We start from the raw sequence: 13958 nt of genomic DNA on the forward strand, positions 1-13958 counted from the left end.
TCTTTCACTGCTGCAACACAGGACCGATACAATGAGGGGACAATGTTCCTGCTGAAAGTGAAACGGAACTGTATATTGTTCACAGCCGCCATCAATTGTTTGAAAGGCTCCCCTTCGATCATAGAGAAGGATGCCCCTCCAACAGCAATGAACTGACCAATCAGTTGCGTTACTTTATTGGCCTGCTGTTTGGGCATTGACCTTTTGGATTGGAATGCCACAAATTGTTCCAGGGTGGGCTGGACATGCAGTGCTCCAACCTGCCTTGATCTCTGGCTGCCAGCACTAGCTGCTGCTGCTGCTATTGGCTCAGAAGAAGCAGCTGTTGGGGTTTTTCCACGGCCACCAGCTATGCTGCCTGCACTGAATGATGAAAGATTATTAATTAAGAAAAATTGACTTGGTCTCTTGCTGTTGCTAAAACAAAGCACAAACTATAGAGCTGCAGCACCAGTACTAATAAGATTAGCTGAACTATACGCTAGTAGTAATTAATTAACATTATTACTTTTATTTATAGCTAATTTAATTAACTATTAAGATAAGAATTATAGAATTATTGATATTAATTAATGATTTTAGATTAGACACTAATAGATGTCTTGAATGTTAGTAGACACTAGTATACTATTACTAACTATAGTATATATAACTGACAAATATATATATAATTTTATAATGTATTCAATTATTAATATTACTGATTTTAGATTAGACACTAGTAGATGTCTTGAATGTCTACAGTACACTCTACACTAGTATACTATAGTATATAATATATATATGACTGACAAATATATATATTTAATATTATAATGTACTATTAAATTATTATATATTCTATTAAATTATTATTTATAAATTCTATTATTTAATTTATTTAAGCAGGACAGGCAGTAGGCACTAGTGCCAGCCCAGGGCAAGGGCACCCCAGTGCCACTGAGGCACTGGGTGCACTGTCAACTCAACAGCACTATACACTACAAATTAAATAAACAAATTATTAACTGAAGTGAGGAAGAGTACACTGAGAGAAATGGCAGGCTAAGGCTTACCAGTCTCACACAGAACAGAACAATCTCTCTCTGTAACGCTCGGATGCAGCACAGCAGTGTTGCCAAAGCAGTCACAGCGAAAAATGAATGGATCTCTCAGGCAAGCTCTGGTCTTATAAAGGCGCCTTCAGAATTCAAAAAACAGCAGCACAGGCATTGGACGAGACCCTTAGCATGATGTCACAAGAGTGAGCTGATTGGACAGACGAGGATCAGCTCACTCCTTTTGAAATTTTGGCGGCTGCGCGGCAAAAACGAAGACGATCTTCGATTCTTCGTGGTTGTGAGTCTTCGTCTTCTCCTACGTTTTGCCGGCACTGTATTCTCTTCGGCGTGTCTTCGGAACGAACAAAAAAACGGCCTCTTCGTGCTCGTTTTCATGTTCGCCCGAAGACGAATGCGCAAGTCTAGTAATAATTATGTATTTTTATTAATAATTTGTGGGGGTTTCAGAATTACCCTAGATAACCCCTCTCTCTTTCTAGGGCAGGGTCATCCAGGGGCTGCCATAATGATCATATCACTCCTATTGGCCAAGAGTGATCTGATCATCATCAGGCCACTTTTTAACTGCTGCAGTTACCAGACTTACAGCATTTGACCTAGAAGCACCCTGGACTTTCAGGTCAACGCTGTTAGGTTTTAAATGATTATGGTTCGTCGGCTTCCTCAGGAGAATTGCAAGTCCTTGCTGTTACGGAATCAGGCACCGCAGGTGATGGACCCACAATGCAGAAATGGCGAGCAAATCCACTAAACAAGCCGGGATCGAGGCAGGCAGCACAGGAGCGAAGTCAAACAACAATAGCCAAGGTCGGGACGGGCAGCGCAGGATCGTAGTCAAAGACCAATAGCCAAGGTCGGGACGGGCAGCGCAGGATCGTAGTCAAGGAACAATAGCCAAGGTCTGGTACACAAGAATAGCAATCAAAAGGCACAAGCGAAACAAACACCCCGAGAACAATGATTTGGACTCGTTGAACGGGCAAGGAAACACAGGACCAGGAAGTTTAAATAGGACCAATGGCGGGAAAGCAGGTACGATGACGTCATCGCGACCGGCGCAAGAGAAGCGTCGTCGCGATGACAACGAACCAAAACAAACCCTACTGCCTGTGGTACCTCCGCGAATGACGCGGAAGCGCCACACAGGCAGGGGAGGAAGAGACAGCAACCGTGGACAGGCAGCGGCGATCGAACACTCGATCGCCGCCGACATGTCCGCGGCGGCTAACCACAATCTCCTCTCTGCCTGTGCTGCCGCCGCGAGCGACGCGGCGGCACCGCACAGGCAGAAGAGGTACTGGTCGGGCGCCGCGAGCGTGTAACGGCGGATCGTCTCTTCGATCGCCGCTGACATGTAGCGGCAGCCCGATCAGGACTGACAGTGGCAGGAAGGCGTGCCTGCCCGATACACACGCCCCCTCGTGTGCGCGCCGCACGCACGGCAACACACGAGGAGGACGGGCGCGAAGGACGCCGAGGGACCCCAGCCGGCCGGGTAGGTATGACACTTGCAATTTTCCTTATTTTCTTGAATTTTCTCCTGAGGAAGCCGACGAACCATCGGAGAAACGCGTTGAGAGATACACAAGATAAGAGAGATTACACCGGAACACCTGCTGATCCAGGATAGTCTATCTATATACGTTTTTGCACACTACTATTTTAGTTGTCCCACATCTAACTGTAAGTGCATCCAGACTTTTTTAGACTATCCCTGTGGAAGATACTGCACCATTTCCGGTTCACTTGTTTTTACAGATTTTAGAGGCTATTAAATAGAACATTCTACTGAATCCTTTGATGAGCCTGTTTTATCCAGCCCGCTTGTGAGTGGATTAGACACCATATTAAATTTCTTTTCAGTGTTTACATATTGCACTATTATTATAGGTCCCCACACTTGTATGGTGACCCACTCAACAAACAACCCCCTTCCCTGAAGCTGCCTGTGGCAGCTGAAAAATGCGTTTTGAGCCTACAGAATCGCCCCGTGGGAGTGATGGGATTCTTGATTGCAAACTATCCTGCAATCCGCTGTAGACAATTTATCTGGAGGGAGCTTTCCTCCAGTGACCATAGACCTCCGGTTGCTTCTGCGAGGGAGGCTGCGCCCCAGCCCAGTATGCTGGCGTTGGATTCTAGCATATGAAACAGTCTTGGCCCTCGGAAGACGCAGCATCGCCGCCCTTGAGTCTATATTGAAACCCAAGAACATAATTTGCTTGCTTGGGGATAACTCGGACTTGAGCGCGTTGACGACAAAACCCAATTGGTGGAGCGTCTTAACCACAAGTCCGTCTAGTACCGAAGAGTATCCCGACAACTGGAAAAGGGAAGAATATCGTCGAGGTAAATGATGCACCTGATATCCCGAGATCAAAAGAAAGCCATCACCGGCTTTAGGAGCTTTGTGAAGCAAAGGGGCTGAACTGAGGCCGAATGGCAGAGATTTGAACTGCCAAATCTGCTGCCCCAGCGGAACTGAAGAAACCAACCGGCAGATGACCTGTTCAACGAAGGAGATCTCTATACCTGATGAGGTGGGGAAATGAAGTCTATCCACACCCAGTTGTGGAAAAAATGCAAGATCCTGCCCCACAACCTGTGGAGGGAAAGAGAGACAGGATACATCTGAACTTACCGATTCCAGAGTGCTCCCTGGGAAAGCCCGATAGGATGGCTGAGCCTGTTGGAAACTCCTGGAGCCTTGGTATGAAGAATGGCAGGCGACCCCGGCCACGGGGTCGTCCAGCCCTGCCGGGAAAACGGGGGCCAGTCTGGAACTTCTTCCTCATGGAGAGCCTAGCCTTGTTCCATGAGGTCATCAGGGAGATGTGTCAGTTAAGCGTCTCCAAAAAGCAAACTGTTGGCAGCCGCGCCTAAATCCTTGTGCCGTTCAGTAGCAATCGCTACATTGGCATTGGGGGGTGACAGACTCTCCCATAGAATAATGGGGCTAGGCATGGTGGGGCTCATCCACCAAACACTCACAAACAAAGCATGAGTGCATAGTCCTGGACGAAGCCAGGTTAATAGACGCCTCTGACTCATTAGAAGAGTCCGCCTGCCATTCATCCACTATGGATAGAGGGAGCTGGAATGGCCTTCATCACCAACCAGGTAGCGCCCAGAGGGCAGGGAGGTGGCAGAGGTCTTAGGGTGCTTGGCTGGAGCCTTGCCCTTACCAGCAGTAGTACTGTTACCCTTCCAGTGGCATTTGGAACTGGAGGCCTCTTCATCAGACTTCTCAGAATCAGAGTCTGAGAGAATGGTGGTTGGCTCCCCAGGTGCCGGAGGCTGAGCCTGGGCTGACTGAGGCATGGAAGCAGTCATTTTGGAAATAGAAGTCTCAGTCTGAAAAATCTGCACTCCAGCCATGCCATAAAGGCATTCTGGTTGGGGATGCTGTCCTGAGACATGATAAAGGGCAAAGAAATAGGCAACTTAAGATAACAGGGGCTCACCCTGGGAGTCACCAGAACCAATAGGTCTCACCCTCGGTAAAACAAGTACAGAGGGCTCACCTCAGTAGAAGACAGGGGATCACCCTGTAAACAAATCCTAAAAGTTGTCTATATAGGATAAACAAAATAGTAAAGATCCAGAAACAAACAAAAAAAAATGGCGGCAAAATCTCCCAAGAGAAATCTCTCCGAAACGCAAGTGTTCGCCTGCAAGCAAGATGGCTGCCGGAGAGGGAGAAGGAACAATATGGAACCACACAAAGTTACCTGGCGGCGTAGACAGCAGCAAGCGTCCCGAAAGAGCGGGGCGGGAGCCCAAGGCAAGTGGAGAGAAAGAACAAAAAACAAAAAAAAGGTCAAAGGGTCACAAGGACCCAGGGAAAAAAGGCAGGACAAGGGGAAGGGAAATAAGGGGGTGATAATGAGCCACAGGGAAGGAAAAAAGGGGCCGAAAAGCCTCAGAAACGGGAAGAACTAAACCCACAGACAGAGATAAAATGAACTGCAACAAGTTAAAATGAGCAATAAAATTATATTATATCAATATAGCTGAGTAAATAACGTAGAAAAATGATCTGACCTACAGCTACGGTGAGCAGCAAAGAAAGAGGAAGAGGGGGGGATGTTTGAGGGTTTATATACCAGTGGTTCTTGTTTTTATTGGTTGTTACCAGTTTTATTTTAACTTTCTTTGCTGCTGTTGGTGAAAATAAAGGAAGATATGCAAAATAGGAATCCTCCTGTCTTGCCTTAAAATTGCATGCCCCTCAGCTACATAAAAATTAAAATAAAAGTAAGTACCATATCTGATCGACTATAAGATGACCCTGATTATAACACGACCCCCCAAAATGTGAATATTAATTTAGGAATAAAAGAAAAAGCCTGAATATAAGACTACCCTATAGGAAAAAAAGTTTTACTAGTAAATATTAATTCACATGTGAACTAGTAATTTTTTGTTTTTATTTCCTTTTATTTGCCAACCTGTCCCCCAGTTATGCACATCTGCCCCCAGATATGCCTTATACCGCCTTATATGCCACTATGCCCCCCAGAAATGCCTTATACCCTCCTATATGGCTCTGATATGCCACTTTGCCCCAGATATACCACTCTGCCCCCACACACACACACTTTAACCCTTTCGTGACAATGGCTGATTTTACTTTTTGTACCCTTCGTGACAATGGCTGTTTTAACATTTCTGCGCTGCTCATGTTTAGCTGTAATTTTATTTTTTCCCATTTACCGAACCCACACAAGTTATATATTGTATTTTTCAGGACAGATGTCATTGTTTTGATTGTATCATATTATCCACTATAAAAAAAGTATAAAATATGGTGAACATTTTTAAAAATCTTTTACTCATCTATAAAAGCTAATGAAACAACCTGCTAAATATTCTACTATTCTACTATTTGTCCTGAGCCTTCACATCTGGAAATTCCTCCTCTTTCTTTGCGAATTTGTCGCACTGGGAAAAACGAAACCTCAGCCGATACACAGGAAACACGAGGGATACCGTGCCAGGGAACTGCATGTTATACAACAAGAGGATGACCTGAAAAGACAAAACAACGTGACAGTACCAGGCAAATCATAAGCCGAATGTGATACCATAAACATGAGTACAATATATAACAATCCCAGTCCCCCAGCCCTTTCCCAGGCGGTAAGGGAGGGAAAATACTCGCCTCCTGTCATTAATAAAATTTAGATTAATACTGCACCAAGGCCAGATTAATCCCTAATTTTATGGCAAGACAGGAGGCTTCGTACTTTGCAGTTTTAACGGCCCCCAATCAGAGCCAATGCAGCGCGAGCCGCAGGCCGAAAATTAAATGTCCGAAACATAGATTTCCAGGATCAATCTGCTGCCGACAAAATATCCGAAAGGTAACAGCTCGCCAAGAAAGCTGCAGAAGCAGCTACGCCCCGGACAGAATGAGCCCCAAAAGATCCTTAAATGCTGGCCAAATAGACGATCCACCGAATCCACCTGGAAATTGTGGGAACAGAGACAGGCCGAAAAGGACGTACGTAAGAAATAAAAAGTGGACCGGAGGGAGGTGAACGAAATTGAGCTGAACCCATCTAACTACACAAAGACGTGACTGATCGGGGAAATAAAGATAAGAAACAGCCACGAGTTAGATTTTTTCCTACGAAAAACGGAGACCCTCGGGCGAAAACGAAGAGACATCAAAAATGGCCCGGCTGTTCCACGCGTCCATGTTCACCAACCACCTGTGAAGTTCTAACCGAGTCTCGTCTGACAAGGAAATCATTGAGTCGTAGGAGGCCGACTTGCGGAGGTGCCGCGTCTTCAGACGCTGGAGGGTCCTGTAGTGGAGAGGGCCCGGGAAGATAGCCTGAATGGATGCAAAGAGAAGGCATATCACCCTGGCAAGGTTTCTGAGAGAGACCAGACCACAACGAAGTAACTGTTGAATCTCCTTCTTTATTACCAGAACCTTCTCGCAAGGCAATCTGAGGACCGATGCCACTGAATCCACTGAGGAATTGAATGGTCTGTGTCGGGACCAATATCGACTTGACCTCGTTGATAACGAAGCCCAAGTCCTGAAGAAGGAGGAAATGGATACCCTCCATCTTGAAATGTCGGTACACAATGTACCAATTGAGCGCCCAGAGGTTGATGACGGGATGGAACGCCCACGATTTCTTGCGCACCAAGAAAATTTTGCTGAGAAACCGAAGAGGGAACTCCGCCCTTTTTATGGCAGAGAAGAGAGCTCGGAATGAACTAGGGTCGCGGCGTCTCAAGTTAACCTGGGAAGTGCGTTGACGAGGAGAGGAAAGAAACTCCAGCCGGAAACCCTCTACAGTTTGTAGTACCCAGGGGTCTGACGTAAGGAACGACCAGACACGGAAAAAATGGGTGAGACGACCCATGATCGGGATATGTGGGAGAATAGAAAAGAACCTTACTTGAGGCTGATCTTCCTCGGGCGGACAAATACCCTCTACCTCTGGATCCACCTCTAGGGAACGGGAGCTGGAACTGGGACCGGTAGTTGGTGGAGGCGTCTGGAAATCGGGGTCTAGCGCTAAATGAGGCTGATCTGCTGGCGGCACAACTCCTCTGCCGACCAGCTCTGGTGGATAAACGGTTCCCCGTACGGAAGACCCGCCTCATGTTGGTCTGGGCCTTAGTGAGTGATGTGAACACATTGACGTGTTGGCTGAGATCCTTGATAAACTTCTAGCCGAAAAGCAAACCTTTGGCGTCTGCGCCCAATTCCTTGGGTGCTTGCTCTGCCAGCTTGGCATCCAGTTTGAATAAAGCTGCCTTGCGTCGCTCTGTAGAGATTGCGCAATTGGCGTTGCCCAACAGACAGAGAGCCCTCTGAGTCCACTCACGGACCAAATGTGGATCCAAGGGGGAGCCTTTAGATATGGCTTCAACCGTCATCTGGAAAACTTGTGTCAAGGGGCGTGAAACATCCAAGAGTTTATCTTGGTCCGAACACAACTGCAGTTCAATCCCTTTACGATGGTCCTTGCCTTTCTTGGTGAAGAATGTAACAAAAGTCTGATCGAACTCAGGGGTGTTCAAAACTTTATCCTGGATGGTGGGTTGAGGTTGAGGACCACGAAGCCAAAATCTCAAAAATTCAGCAATATGGGCCGAAGGTGTCCACTCTGATGAGCGGGGGTGACGCAGGGCTCTGGGATCAAACAGCGAAGTGCCAAAGTCATCAGTCACCTCGAAAAGCTGGTCAGGTGCATCGGACGGGTTGAGCGAGGGCTTGGGCAGTTGGGGGATGAGGTCATGACCACTGGTAGGTGAGGCTAAGCCTGAGGAGGCCACACAGTACTTGCCCAGGATCTCATATTCGGTGAGATCCTCAGTTGGGGAGCCAGAGTTCTCTAGAGGGTCTGGAGACCCTCTAGCGAACTTTTTCATCTTTATTATTTTTTTTTACAGGCCGGCCTCCATCTTCAGATGGCGAAGATCACACACGCAGTGGCGTTTGTGACCGCTCTCGGGAGTGGTCACAGCCCGTCCTGGGGTAAGTATTTGGTGTTGCTGAATGCCTCCTGATCGAGGCATTCCAGCAACACCATTGAACCATCCTTGATCGCCTCCTAAACGCTTTTAAAATGGGCGTCCGCTGCCATACAATGTGCTAGTGCCGATCGTGGCGTTGCTGAATGCCGTTTGGGTGCAGAAAGCGAATGTAGATCGCTTTCTGCACACGTTTAAAGTCATGACAGTCCTGGCACGTCAATTGTCACTAACCGGATGTTAGTGCATGACGTGCTAGAACCGGCAATTGTCATTAAGGGGTTAAGTTAAAACGGTCGTCCACCGCCATACAGTGTATGGTGGACGTTGATGCCACAGGGAGGGTCCAGACACGGCACCTGATGCCGATCGTGGTGTTGCTGAATGCCTTGACGTTTGAAATCATGCACCCGTTTGAAGTCATTATGGTCCTGGCACGTCAATTGTCGTTAACCCTTTGTTTTCAGGTGAGGTGCTCAGACCATCAATTGTCATTAAGGGGTTAAAACTGCATAGTTTCTATCATAATATATCCCTATATACTGAGGCAAACATTGACGGCGGTACAGCATGACTGTTATCATTATATACTGAGGCACACATTGACGGTTGTAAAGCATACCACCTATCACTATATACTCCAATGGGGGTTACTCAGCTACATACATATTAAATTAAAAGTAAGTACCTTATTTGCTCGATTATAAGACGACCCTGATTATAAAATAACCCCCTAAAATTTTAATATTAATTTAAGAAAAAAAGAAAAAGCCTGAATATAAGACTTCCCTATAGGAAAAAAAGTTTTACTAGAAAATATTAATTCACATGTAAACTATTTTTTTCATATTTGATAAAAACTATGATTGAGAAAAATTTATTTTTTGTTTTTATTTCCTTTTATTTGCCCCCAGATATGCCTTATACTACCTTATATGCCACTCTGCCCCCCAGAAATGCCTTATACCAGGGGTGTCCAAGCAGGGCCGGATTAAGAGCATCACGGGCCTGGTGCTGAGGATTTTGGTGTCCTTTTTATGGAAATAAATAAAATAGACAGAATCTTAACTCCTCGGTATTCTTGTGTACTGGATAAAGATGACATCAGTGCTCTGCAGATAATATACAATAGAATCTTATGTGGTGGGACTGGCAATAATCAGTACACTAAAAAACGTCATCATACACGGGATGCCTGAAGCCACAATTTAGTGCCACTAATCCTTTTTAACAAAATATGCAGATTGAAACAGAATAAATAACACAAAACCTTTACTTTCCTCTCACTGATTTCTGGGCCAAGAAAGTTTTGTCCTCTGAAATAACTACAAATTCAAGAGGGTGTTTTATCTCTTGATAATTAAATAGTTCTATTTATTCCTACAGAAAGTACCAGGAAACAGATGACCAAATACACACCAGGACAGGCTCTGGCACACTGACCCCCAAACACACACACCAGGACAGGCTCTGCCACTCTGACCCCCAAACATACACACCAGGAAAGGCTCTGCCACACCGACACCAACACACACACCAGGACAGGCTCTGCCACACTGGCACCCAAACACACACATATGCCATGCTATCCCCCCACACACTTACACATCCATGCTATCACATACACTCATTCACAAACATTCACTCTCACTATTACTGAATGTTTTCCTAACTTTCCTCTGTCACTTTTCCCGCTACAGCTACTTTTCCTACTCCTCTTCGTTCTTCCTCTTGGCTCTTCTGTGTCCTTCGGGTGCAGTAAGCGCGAAAGGCGGTGGGCACAGCTTCAGTGTTGTGCGCCGAGATATGACATCAGATCCCCATGCACAGCATTAGTTGCAACGTGCATCGCAAGGGAGCAGGATCGGAGATCTGCATTAACAGACCTAGGGCCGAGTATACCCTGCTAATGTGGATAGGGCATTAAATATTCTTAAACAAAGCCCTAAGAGAGTTATTGACTGTATGTATGGCCTCGTCTAACAGGGGATAGTGCAGGCTGTGAAGAATGAGCATTTTGCCTTGCCTTTTATTGGATGTACATGTACCTCTATAGGGGAATTAAGAGGGTAAAGTACGTTATGAGTACTTTAATATGCATTCTTTAAAAAGTAAAAAAACTAATAATAAAAGAGGAGGAAAGGCATTTTGTAGTGTATAGGTGGGTTCGGGTGTCCTTTCAATGTCCCTAAGAGCCTTAGTGGTTTTAATGTAATAATAATGTAAGTAAAGTAATAATGTAAGTAATGTAGTAATACTGATTTAGCCCAATGACAGGTAATACAGTCATAGTATGATTAGATACAATTCGACAAAAGATGTACTATTAAGTCATAATGGTCATTTGGGTCACTTATTGCAAAATGTTATAGTAGATCCTAAGAACATTAAAGGGTTAAGTCTTTTCCCCCAGGCTCTGCAATTATAGAACTATGTAATCTACAGAATCCCCCCATATGTATTAGCTACTGCCCCCCAGATATTTTCAGTGAATGAGTTGTGTTCGGCCAAACACATCTCCATTCACGTGATATACTTACTGCTAGTCAGCTCAAGCAATCAGAACCCCAAAGCTCATTTTGAGCACCTTAGTGCAAGTGATTGGCTGTTGAAAGCAGCCAGTAAGTGGCAACAAATATCAGACCACTGAAGAGGAGGACATCTACTGCAGCCTATTGCGTAAGTGGTTCTTTTTTCTTTTCCTTTTTGTTTATTTTAAAGAATGTGTATCATGGTACTCACAATTACTTTAAAACACATCCTTATTCACAGGGGGGTGTCAGGGATATTTGACTGATCCTTTATGGACCCCTTAAAGCGAAAAAGCGACCCTAAGCAGTTGCATAATCTGGCTATATTATAGCACCATCCATGGCCATACCTATTCTGTTGGTGCTGTATCAGGTAAATAAATGGTTAAGACAAATAAACAAATATTTCTTAAAACAGTTTAATGTCCCAGGCAGCCTCACCAAGGTCTTACCTTAGAAAGAAGCCTACTTCCTCTGAGGCCAGTCAGCGTCAGGAAAGTATTCCATTAAATTCAATGGGGGTGTTTTCCCCGCATGCATACAGGAGGGTCTTTTTAGATCTACCCTGCTAGCCAGAACTAGCACTGGAGCTGACAGGTGGTAAGTATACTGAATTGCTTAGAAATGTGTTTGGCCAAACACATCTCCTGCACAACAAGTGGTGCGAGTGGGTGAGCAATTGGGGAGATTGTTCAACTCTGCAGGGATTATGCATTCTGCCTCCCTGATATCATATGCATTAGAGTTATTAGAGTTTAAAGTCACTTTTTTCTTCTTCCTGTGATACTGCATTTGGTTAGATACTATGTAACATGATAAGGTCATACAGTTCTCTGCATTTCTTTTTTGTTACTTTCAGGTCATCCTGATGTGGAACAACCATGTGAAACTAGTGTACGCACTTGGAGTCCCAATTCAGGAGCAAATCAGTACACTGTGCCTCCTACATGTCCTGAACCATATGGATGTTACTTGCAGCTTGAGTTCACATACTCTGTGATCCCACAGTCCCTCACTATCTGGGTGACATATGTGAACACAGAGTGGGACACAAGTGGAGCTGTAGTAGACGTCAAACTTTTAATGGTCAGCGGAAAAGAATTCTCCCTAGGACCTCAGAACATATTCTGTGATGTTCCATTGACCATCAAGCTGGACAGCGTTATAGGCATGGAAGAGGTGTTTGCCATCCAGATCTATACAAAGGACAATCAGATGGAGATAGATGCAGCTATGGTCGCATCATTGCCAAACAACCCATTGTGTGTAGAGTGCAAGTCCATCCAATACAAGGTGCTTCGAGATCCACCTGTAGAAGATCATTATATTCCCCTGATATCAAGCCTTCACAGAAGATATACAGACCTGTGAGTATTTGCTCTAAGTGGAAACAAATGTAAGATAGTGATTTCAGACTTTCAGTATTGTGCTGGAGACAAAAAAAAGCTTATATATATACTTTGCATATATAGTGCTAGGTTGCAACTGTATATAAAATGTTTGTGCCGTAAACGTAACAGTCATTTTATCAACCAAATCCAGACCAAACAAAAAATGCATTATTTTCCAAAAACCCTTACAGACACAAATAGAATACAAAGAAGTATTTTGGATTGGATGTGAAAAAAATTGATTAAAACTTATAAGTGCAGGGCCCTCTTATATCTTTTATGTCTTTTATATATACATGTTATTGTTAATTTTGTGTTAAGACAATTACCAAAAAAAAAATATTTTCCACACTGACTGCAGATTAGGGGAAGACTTATGTTATTGACTGTATGTATGGCCTCGTCTAACAGTGAAGGACAAAAATTGATCCCCTGCTGATTTTGTACATTTGCCCACTGACAAAGACATGATCAATCTATAATTTTAATGGTAGGTACAGACTAGTGATGTCCGGATCATGAACGAATCGTTCATTTGATCCGGTTCTTTTTAGTGATCCGGATGAGTCGGTTCACTAGACTGAACGATTCGTTTGTAGCGGTTCAGTCTGTGAATCATCATGCAGCTGTAACCTGATCCTAGAGCTGTGAGTCATCTGCAGAGCACTCTGGGGTCAGGTTACAGCTCATTAATTCTCACAGGAACGATGACTCATAGAGTCAGAGATTCGTTCAAAGAGTCGAATGATCCGAAGAGTCGAATGATCCGAAGAGTCGAATGAACCGAAGAGTCGAATGAACCGAAGAGTCGAATGAACCGAAGAGTCGAATGATTCGAATCTTACAGGGATCCGGATCTTACAAGGATCCGAATCTTACAGAGATTCGAATCATTCAGAGAAAATCACTGATACCATACTTTTATAAATAAATACATTAATAATGTTCACACTGCCCCCAGGATTTAGATTCCCCTGAGTTTGCCCCCCTTTACCTATAACTGCACCTACAGTTAACTTTATTAAATTAATTAAATTAACCCTCAATCATCAGCATAAAATTAACCCTTATACCCCATCAACCATAACTGCCCCTGAAATTAACCGTAAAGATCCCATTAACCATAACGGCCCCTGAAATTAACCCTAAAGACCCCATTAACCACAACGGCCCCTGAAATTAACCCTAAATACTCCATTAACCATAACTGCCCCTAAATTAATTGCATGTACTCCAGATAAATTACCTAATAAATTGGTATGGTTGATGGGGTCTTTAGTGTTAATTTGGGGGCAGTTATGCTTAATGGGGTGTTTAAGGATAATTTAGGGGCAGTTATGCTTAATGGGGTCTTTAGTGTTAATTTAGGGGCAGTTATGCTTAATGGGGTGTTTAAGGATAATTTAGGGGCAGTTATGCTTAATGGGGTCTTTAGTGTTAATTTAGGGGCAGTTATGCTTAATGAGGTGTTT

The 13958-nt window shown here is 44.4% G+C and overlaps 1 protein-coding gene across 1 annotated transcript in view; it reads left to right on the forward strand.

The window, feature by feature from the left end:
* Positions 1-13958, forward strand: part of LOC149287624 (pappalysin-1-like) — a 506291-nt gene that overhangs the window by 210112 nt on the left and 282221 nt on the right. The window contains exon 7 of the mRNA XM_089492654.1: positions 11955-12462. Coding sequence (XP_089348780.1) covers positions 11955-12462 — 508 coding nt within the window. The remainder of the gene's footprint in view (positions 1-11954; positions 12463-13958) is intronic.

This window comes from Sceloporus occidentalis, unplaced genomic scaffold, assembly GCF_023333645.1.
Source record: "Sceloporus occidentalis isolate IW3139 unplaced genomic scaffold, rSceOcc1.0.p SCAF_58, whole genome shotgun sequence".
NCBI lineage: Eukaryota > Metazoa > Chordata > Lepidosauria > Squamata > Phrynosomatidae > Sceloporus > Sceloporus occidentalis.